The sequence below is a fragment of the Haliaeetus albicilla genome, chromosome Z, assembly GCF_947461875.1.
Source record: "Haliaeetus albicilla chromosome Z, bHalAlb1.1, whole genome shotgun sequence".
Taxonomy (NCBI): domain Eukaryota; kingdom Metazoa; phylum Chordata; class Aves; order Accipitriformes; family Accipitridae; genus Haliaeetus; species Haliaeetus albicilla.
This window is the reverse complement of record NC_091516.1, coordinates 55,091,475-55,101,939: the sequence shown is the minus strand read 5'-3', so window position 1 is coordinate 55,101,939 and position 10,465 is coordinate 55,091,475. Positions and strand designations below refer to the sequence as shown.

Genomic DNA, 10,465 nt, shown 5'->3' with positions numbered 1-10,465 from the left:
CAAATGTTGACCTCTCCTAAATAGGCTATGTCCAGCTATCAAAGAGAGCTGGAACTAGCTAACGCTTGGCCTTACCACTGCTCTGAAGCAGGAGGGAGGCATGCAGCTGAGAAGAGCAATCCCCGAGGCAAGACTAGATGGAGCAGAAAGGTCCCCTGGAAGCCTGGAGCATTGACTTTGAGGTCCTGGTCCACCACTGCTTGTGCACTTGATAATGGCAAAGCCATTTCCCTTGTTCCTCAAATTTCATCTGAAAAATCAGTGTCATTCCAAGTATCATCCTTTCCAGTAAGTAAAGAGATTAATGGTTATGAGCTGCTCCAATACGATGATGAATAGGTGACACATAGCCGAGATGGGTAAGACAAGTCTCGAAATACGTCACCCACACCTCTTACATTGCCTCTGCTTTCAGGACTCTTCTGCCCTTGCAGTGGCAGCTGCCTTTTATTAGGTTTAACACTTCCTTTCATTAAACATCCAAAAGAGATCCTACTGGTAGAGCAATGGCAATAGGAAGTGAGAATGACTATGTAAAGGAGTCTGTGTTAAATAAACCTAAATAAAAAGTAGCTGCCGCTGCAAGGGCCCAACATTCCTGATGACAGAGGCAATGTAAGAGCTGTGGGTGACTATTTCAGCAAACCCCTGGGCAGCAAGAGGCCATCTTTGCCATCACAGCACCATCACACACAACATGCACTGCGTATGGTCACTGCCTACATACACAGCACAGCACGTTAACCGGCAAAAGCTCTTCCAAAATAGTCTGCTAGGCAGCAGGGGAGTGATAACTGCTAGTAATTCCTTGAATCATTCCTCTGCAGTGAAGGTCCCGCTCTCCCCTAACCAGAACATGACAATAGGATGCTAAGCCCGTGCTGATGAATTTCATTTGTTTAACAAGTTTCCAAAGGTAAGTACTATTAAGGCAGAACATTCTTACTTATTCAGAGACATGTTTTCACTTGGCTTGCACACCTATTCAGAGGAAGAAATTCTGATAACCGTAAATAGCTGTGCTTTCAGACGTAACAATCAGCCGGGAGTTATGAATCTCAGAAGCATGAATCCTCCCAAACATATCTACTTACACTGTCTGTATCCCAGGATTATCGGTTACTGTCTCCAACTCAGAACTTTATTACCAGTCTCATTGAAAGAATATATTCAAAGCAAAAATATTATTCTGAAGTGATCAATTTTCTTAGCAGAAAAAGGCACTACTCCTTATGGCTTTGGGACTAACAGACTGGGGAAAGTGACCCCCATAATTTAGAGCAGAAAGACAACAGGTGCCTGAACTGATTACTCAACTGTAGTAGGAGAAAAGAGAGAGTGTTTATTTTTATTGAAAACCATTAATAACAAACATTTCAAGGTCTGAAACCTTTGTTCTCCCTGGCTATATTTTACATATACATATTTAAAAGTAGGGTATTTTTAAAGGAATTTCAGAAGTCCAGCAGCCATAAGTAATGTCACTGTACTTTTACAATAAAGAAATCCCAGGGCCATACCCAACATGTTTACAAATTTGTGTAGTGAGACAATAACAAGAATCAGTGGCACAAAAGCACAGCCCTGTGCCTAGTTGCCATTTACTGCAGTATTTTACTCTCTGCTAGAGAAATATTTTATATACTAAGAACATGCATTTGAGCACAACAGTGAGATTACATGTATGCAGACCTATAGAAGTAGTAATTCTAGTGGTGCAGAACACACCAGGTTTCAGATAGATTTCTTGTCAGTAAAGTGAGAGAGAAAACTGGTCTTTAGTGCAATGTAGAGATGATACCAGACACCCCGCTGCTCAGCATATGCTGGGCAGTCTGTATTCTACACTGAAAATCCCCATTCCAAATAATGACTTCATTTTCACTTTTGCATCTGCCCAAGACACAACTGAGAGGGCTAGTAGCTAGCAGACGTTCCTTCCTCCTCCTGGCTCCAAGGGGAACTCCCCTGCCACCCAAGTCTAGGAAGACTACAGCTAGCGTAGTTACCCAGGATGATTACTCCTATTAGCAATCTTTCTTCTCCCCACAGGCCAGCACAGGATAGGACCTCCTTCCATGTACATTAACTCTTCTTCGATTTGATTCTCAGTCAAGAAATATTTCTGCCAATAGTTATCTGTGCACCTGTAAGGGCAAAGCTAGGTAAAATCACCTTCCTAGTCCCAGCTAGCAAAGTATTTACCTTCTTATTCTAGGCACACTACATGCCAAGCATTTAGTTTCTACAAGGTGCAGTATTTCTAAAGAGAACAAATGAAATGACAGGCACTGAATTCTTGAAAACCATTACACTGCAACAAACTACGATAAATAAGTAAGATTAACCAAAGCACTACAGCATCTCAATAGCCCTATAGTCAGTGGGATTCAGGCATGTGCTCTGGGTGAAGCATTGATCCACGTGGGAAGAACGCTCCATCTTCATGAAACTAAAATTGCCAGAAAGATCACACAGCAAGATGTTTAAACACCTTTGCAGCTAAGCCCCATCCTCAGAAGTGCTCTCAGCAAGCTGCAGCTCCTACAGATATCAGCATACACTCCCCAGCTCTTCCACAAAACACTATGCATCTATCAGGTTCTCCTGTTCTTTTCACTTCAGGGAACAGTACAGGAGAGCAGCGTTCTTTGGATGAAAGCCAGAGAAAGGCCAAAATGCCAACAGCTGCATGAAATCTGTAATTTCATGAAATCTGTAATTTCATGCTGTGTTGAACTCCCTGGCTGCCCTTACAGAACTTTTCTTTTGCAAAAATTATTTACTAGCAAATGTGGATTTTTTTTTTTGTTGGTTTGCAAAAATATTTTGCATTTATGGGAGACATATAAAGAAGAATTAAAAGAAATAGAACAGCTGATAAGCACCAAATACGTGGCTTATTTTGCAGATTTATTTAAGAGATGGTATCAATGGTTTCTTGTCAAACATTAAACATAACACTAGAAGTTGCAGTTTATTCATGCAGTGCAGCTATACAAGCACTGTGACTCTGTGACTGATCTCAAATCACAATCAAAACTCTGAAGCACTGTGTGATGATTACTCAGTGAAAACAAATTATGACATTTCCATTAAAAATAGCATTGTACAACACTTTATATTTTAATCACCTCAACATTGTAGTTAGTTTGCTCTCCAGCCCCAATTAAAATATACAATGTAATTCTGACGAGTGTACGTTTAAGTTTACATCCTGAAAACCCCAAATTCTGTCTTCTTCATAGGTGCATTTAATGCTGCACTGAGACTGAGGCCCAAAACCAGTCTTGTGTCAGCTGGATCGATAATTCCATCATCCCATAATCTAGAAAAAAAATCAAACAATAATAATTAAAGGAAATTAACATATTCAGTGGGTAGATTTTCAAGCACATGAAACTGAAAATAGTTACACTAAAGAGAGTAGACTAAAGAGCTAAATTATACTCAAAGCCATGGAGTTAATTCACCTTAACCATCAATGCAATAGACTGGTGCGTGTTACTCTGGTGCGTGTCTTACAGAACAAAGAATAAATTTTGGATAAATGAAGAACATCAGATCTACGTATTTTAAACTAGATTCTTCATACTTCTTTTTAGTACAAAGTCATCACCTTAGAGAAAAGAGACCCTCTGTTTTTTAATATTCACATGGAAAATGACCTTTTGTCAGTGACCTATCTTATTCTATTAAGAATGCTAGTATTTTAAAGGGCTACGTCACATCATTATTTACATTATTCGGGTTAGTTCAGCTGCCAGATGAGGACGATACAAGTGTTTATTCTTTCATCATTAAAAGAGCCACAGTAAATTCCAAGTATTTCCAGTATTTGTTGTATTTATTTTTTCTGAAGTCCATTTCTAAACAACTGTAAGATACCATCCTTAACCCAACCCTGAAGGCAATTAAATTATGAATGAGCAATTACCAAATTCCCAAGTTCCCCAAAATCAAATACACTTGTAAATAGTCTGATATTATCCAAAAATTAAAGTACTTCTGGTATCAGTTCTCAATGACTGCTCCATCCTACCCAAAATAAAATCCATGTCAAAACCCCCAGCAGGCCACAAAACTGTAAATATTTTATAACTACTACCTGCCCAGCAAGATAATTAAACAAGATACTGCGCCGCTCATTGCAACCCAGTCTCACTTAAATAAGCATACATTTTAATCAGGGTCTGCAAAACATACGCACATATCTTTAGTTAAGATAGCTATGCTCCGCCTCCATCCCATCTTTTCCTAGAGAGACTTATTATGCAATCTTTTTAAACTTACTTCAGCGTTGGCTAATGTTTAATTCTTTGTCTGTGGAAAATGTAAAAATACAAGGCTCATGAATAGGGAGCTAAGACTGACTATCAAAAGTATAGCTATTCCTTTTGAACTAAAGTTTCCAGCTGCAAATTTCCTGGTTTGAAGATTAATTGAAAAAAATCTTTTAGACGGGAAATTATAAATTTTGCACTCTTCTCTCCATACTAAATGTGCCAACTTCATCCCTAAAAGAAAGGACTGCAAACTGTACATAAATACATGCTGATAAGCTCAAGGCAGCAGCAGACATTTCTGAGTGTTTTCCATCTTTGCTTTTTTTTGCCATTTGCTGTGAAAGTAGCATTCATCAAATTAGATAATAATATTAGGAGACTGACAATGTATGCTTTTTATTTTACAACAAATACATTTATCTATCCTAGGATGCACAAAGTGGAATTGTAATAAAGGACACCTGTAACAAGATGATGCACGAGGGTTCAGACTCAAGCTTAGAAGTTTGCTCTCCAACTAGCAGAGACATAAGAAAAAAGATACCCAACTCAGAAAGAACATTGTACTATAAATATATCTTACTATGGTGTAGCTCCCCAAGCAAAAGAGACTTTTACCCTAAACGGGGCACAAGAGCAAGCTGAAGTACAAAAGGAGAAAGGAGTTTGGAGAAGGGAAGACTTTGCTGTTAATTGGGAAAAATTGTTCTGTTTCTTTTTGGGGACTGAAAACAAAAGCTTGATTACAGAGATTTTACACCACAGTAGCCATGGCACTCACTGACCTGGCTAACAGGTCCCAACCAGCATAGCAAGAAGTCTGGAAAAAAAATAACTTCTTTCAAGGGGGGAAGGAAAAAAAAAAGCTATAAACCCAAATTACAAATATAAGGAAACTGTAGCTCTGTCTAATCTGTTCTCATTTAGAATTCTCAGTGAGTATCTCCTTTCTAGTGGGCTAGTAAGCCATGCATTGGAATATTCTAACAGTCATGCTTGCGTCTGTGTGGAAGTGGTACCAACAGCAAATTCTGTTGCAGAAGACACACAAGAATTGTCTATATCATATTCTGGAAAAACTGCACGGTATAAGCTCTTGCACTCTGGTTCCTGCAAATATCTCCTTTCCTAACTGTAGCTCTAAATTGTAAGTAATAACTCATTAAAATATTTTGACATATTTTAACAATACTCCATTGAAAAGAGACTCAGAGCAAGTGCTTCTTACCATACAACAAAAACAATTAGAACCTTTTTTGTTCAAAATAACCACAGGACCAAATACAACTTGGGTTTACTGAGACTTATTTAAGAGTTGTTTGAATTCTCTGTTTTTTCCCCAAGATAGTGGTTATACCTGTTTGTATAATCTAGCATGATAGAATGGCCAAGGTAGAGTATTTCCTATACTTTCAACATCATGAAGTATGCATTACCAAAGTTTAATGCATATGCTTTCCTTTCCTTCTTCTATTTTAGATCTTGATTAAGTTTTGATGAATATAGTCAGATTAATCCACCAAAGGGATGAAGAAGATCCCTATTAATAGTGAAAAGCAAAGTAGTTTTGTGAGGTCAAATTGACCACAATCTCTTTGTTTTCTTGGGGCTGTGAAAAAAACAACTGTTAAGAACAAATACAGTAATTTCTATTTTTAAGCAAATTTGGGGTTTTTGACTGTTACAGGGTTGTTTCCTCTGCATATCATCTTTTTTTAATGAACACTTGCAATTAACTTTTTTATTTATGGAACACATTGAAACTGAATGAAGGAATTCATACTTCTTAAAAGCGTTTAATAAATCTGCTAAGGGCCTTAAGAGTGCAGGGATGAACTGAATCAAAAAGAATCATCAACTTAAGGTGGTACCCTCCAAGCTGCAACTTCATAATGCATACCACTGCAATAAACATTATCTTCTAAACATGAAACACATTTTAATGGCAGATTTGGTTTTTTTATAAGAACACAATTAACTTATATTGACAACCAGAAAGATTTTATGTTGCATGGAAGTCAAGCTGCTTTTATATGGTCACCCCTGGCTTCTGCTTCTCTTTATTTAAAGAAAACTACACTCTCTACTGGCATGTAACATTAATAATTAAACTATCTATTAAGACCCCATTGCTAGAACATAAGTCACAACTACACTCATAAAATATCTGTAACCTAGACACTGTGAGTAGAAGAAATGAAGTCCCCCGAAGTAAAATTCCTATGTAACTTGTTAAGATGCAAACCACTGAAATAATTTTAGAACCCTGTAAACAGATTAATATAATCCATTAAAAAGCGTGCTGCCTAATGAGTCCTGTTAATTAAGACTGCTCACTGTGAAAGGTTCTAATAAAATAATTGATTGAAGTTTGACAAGAAAATACAACTGCAGGGAACAGTATTGACATCCTGTACATATAACAAGTTATAATTTATAAGCAAAATTATATAAGCAGAGTAAATAGGGAAACTGTTTGTATTTTAAGATCATTAGGGCATTTTCCTTCCCTCTCATTAGTACTACTAAAAGCTTGATTCAAAGCCTAATGAAGTCAACTGGAAGGGTCACAACAATCTCAATGGACATTAGGGGTGAGGCAGACCGGTCCCCGTATCTTAGCAAGAGGACAGCATGAGGCAGCCTTCAAACTAGCTGCACCCAAGCAGCAATACAGGCAGCAGTCTTTCTGCCCATCATCATTCTTTCCTCTCAGTAACGCAAAGCTGTTGGGAGTTTGCTGGAGGGATCTAGCTAGCGTCTGGCAAAACCAAGGCTGTCCAGATTGACTTTCAATACAGCACCCTGACATTTGGTTGACAGTCAACTGTCTTTTTTACCATGCTTGGGACCAGACAGGAAGCATCCTTTAGTGCAAAGGGAAAAGGTTACTTCTTCTCCCTGACCTACGGCAGATGCTTGCCAATAAGCAACTAATGGTGCTGGCTAACAAATGGGTTGGCTCCAAGGTAGAAGGTGCCTAAATCCCTCCCTCAGGTACATTACTTGATGCAAAAACTATAATCCTACTTCATCTCATTGCTTCTGCTTGGGCAGCTGTCGTGGTTTCAGCCCAGCCAGTAACAAAACACCACACAGCCGCTCACTCACTCCCCCCCGGGCCCTGGTGGGATGAGGAGAAAATATAAAGGCAGGCTCATGGGTCAAGATAAGGACTGGGAGGGATCACTCACCACTTATGGTCACAGGCAAAAGACAGGCTCAACTTGGGGAAGAAACGACATCAGTTTAATTTACTACCAATCAAATCAAACCAAGGATATTAGGAAGTAAAACCAAACCTGAGAACACCTTCCACCCACCCCTCCCTCCTTCCCGGCTCAACCCCACTCCCGGTTCTCTCTCCCTCCTCCCCCCGGCGGCGCAGGGGAACAGGGGATGGGGTTGGGGTCAGCTCCCCATACCTTGTCTCTGCCGCTCCTTCCTCCTTGGGGGGAGGACTCCTCACCCGTCCCCTGCTCCGCCGTGGGGTCCCTCCCATGGGAGACAGCCCTTCATGAGCTTCTCTAATGTGAGTCCTCTCCGCAGGCTGCAGTTCCTCACAAACTTCCCTGGCGTGGGTCCTTCCCACGGGCTTCAGTTCTTCCTGAACTTCCCTGGTGTGGGTCCTTTCCATGGGCTGATCTTCAGTCACAGGCTGCTCCAGCACAGGTTTTCCCATGGAGTCATGGCCATCTTCAGGGGCATCTGCTCCCCTGCTCCCCTCCATGGGCTGGGGTGGGGGCACAGCCTGCTGTCTCACCACGGGCTGCAGGGGCATCAACCTCCTCCAGCGCACCTCCTCCCACTCCTTCTGCACTGACCTCGGTATCTTCATAGGGGTTCCTCTCACACTCCAATCCCCCTACTCACTGCAGGTTCCCCTTCTCAAATCTGTTCTCCCAGAGGCACTACCACCGTCACTGATGGCCTCGGCCTGGGCCAGAGGCTGATCTGACTTGGAGCTGGGGAAGCTTCTGGCAGCTTCTCACAGGAGCCACCCCGGCGGCCCCTCTCCCGCTACCAAAAAAACCTGTGCCACACAAACCCATAACAGCAGCCTACTTCACAGTAATGAAAACTTTTGAGCTATTGGTCTGAGATCTTGCTTAGGAATTAGCAATAAGTGAAGGAACAAGGCACACGTAATATTGGCAGGAAGGCATGAAATCAGGGCAGAAAACATAAGAACATGTACTGATATACCCAACTGTCTCTACAAGACAGCAGAGAACAATTAAGAGCTCCTAGACAATGTAGACTGTACCTACATGGATTAAAGACAGAGAAAAACCAGCCTGCACTGTCTTGACCTGAGCCAGTCACACACTGTTCTCACAAGCACTCCTCAGTGCAAAGGTGCATTTCACTTTCATTGCACCTCAGCGGGATTTCAGCTGTGAAATTTGACTTCATGTCTCAGTTGGGCTTATTAGCTTGAGTGCAGCATCACATGAATCCAACCACATGCAACCCAGACCCATGTTAGTTCTCAGGCAGCTCGCATCTGTGCCTGTTAAGTTTCCCTTCCAAGCTACAGGCACAATAAGAAATATGTAACTACCCTGCTTTTTTAAATGAAGGACAAGACACCTAGTGATGCCTTAAATAAAGGCCTGAGAAAGAAAACTTAACTGTATTGCTGTAGTGATGAACTTTTGATGCTTGAACAACTTTGAAACTTTGGTATGTAGGAATAAGGTAAGAAAACCTTGAGCTCTGTCAATGGTATGCACCAAATAGGTGCATCAACAGACAAGAAGCCTTGGGCCCTGATGATAAGCCTTGGGTCCTGCTGAGTTTTTGTAATTAAAACCTGCCAAGGTCAGCTAACTAGGAAAAGGAGATGACCCACAATGTGCATGCCCAAAGGGCGGACACTATGTAAACGATGACATGAATATGTATATGATTAGAACAATATAAGCTGTTTGCTGTAGGTAACGGGATGCACACTAGGAAACATTATCCCCCGTGCATCCAGCACTGCAATAAAGAATGCCTGCTTTCTAAAATTCCAAAATCGAGTCTCAGACAGTTTCTTCGACCAGTTTTTTCAGTAACACTAGCATTAAGAGCACTTCCTAACCACTAGGCTAGGCAAACTTAGGCTGTTTACTGAGGTGCCTTCTGGATTTGCAACCTAACTTCACAAAATGGCCAGGTATTCTGGAAACATAAACTGGTAAAAGTTGCTCAGTAGACAGCACAAAACTGGTGTTAAATACTCATGTTTCATGTCCAAAAATCACTGGACATTATTAAAAATTTAGAATGACTTTTTAAAATTCTAACCTTAATCATAGAATTATTTAGGTTGGAAAAGACCTTCAAGATCATTGAGTGCAACCATCAACCATGCCCCCTAAACCATGTCCTGAAGCGCCTTGTCTACAGGCTTTTTGAATACCTCCAGGGATGGTGACTCAACCACTTCCCTGGGCAGCCTGTTCCAATGTCTGACAACCCTCCCAGTAAAGAAATTTTTCCTAATATTCAATCTAAACCTCCCCTGCTGCAATTTGAGGCCATTTCCTCTCGTCCTATCTCCAGCCACCTGACAGAAGAGGCCAGCACCCACCTCACTACAACCCCCTTTCAGGTAGTTGTATAGAGCGATAAGGTCTCCCCTCAGCCTCCTTTTTTCCAGACTAAATAACCCCAGTTCCCTCAGCTGCTCCTCATAAGACTTGTGCTCCAGTACCCTCACCAACTTGGTTGCAATCTTACATGTGAACCTACTTTCTTGCAGGTTAGTAACCTACTGGTGTAAATACTGACAATGGTCTGTTGGTGTTGGGGAGAGGACAAGGTTTTATATTGCTAATATACTGAATATATTTAACGTTAAATAAATCCAATGATTTTCAATCATGAGTGCAAAGAGACTATGACTGTGTTGCCAGTGAACATATGAAAAAAAGCAAATGTAAAAAAAAAAAGAAATCAAACCATTCATCATCTTCTGCATGGCAAGGATTAATTTTAAATACAGACAGTTTGACTTGTTTTTTAAATGTCATTATATCACTGGAAAATTCTTCTCCTTAAAATCCAGTTATAAAAGATAATAATATGTGGTTTTATTTTTCCTTCTTGCCTCAGGGCACAAGGTTTTATGACACAGGTACTAGGCTTGATCTTTAAGGAGTACTAAAAGAGATAGCACAAAAGTTTTT

General features: G+C 40.6%; 1 protein-coding gene across 1 annotated transcript in view; it reads right to left on the bottom strand.

The window, feature by feature from the left end:
* Nucleotides 1-2,895: 2,895 nt before the first annotated feature.
* MCCC2 (methylcrotonyl-CoA carboxylase subunit 2) overlaps nucleotides 2,896-10,465 on the bottom strand; it is a 42,588-nt gene continuing 35,018 nt past the window's right edge. Inside the window, exon 17 of the mRNA XM_069776931.1 lies at nucleotides 2,896-3,328. Within this exon, the coding sequence (XP_069633032.1) occupies nucleotides 3,211-3,328 (118 nt within the window). The 3' untranslated portion in view covers nucleotides 2,896-3,210. The remainder of the gene's footprint in view (nucleotides 3,329-10,465) is intronic.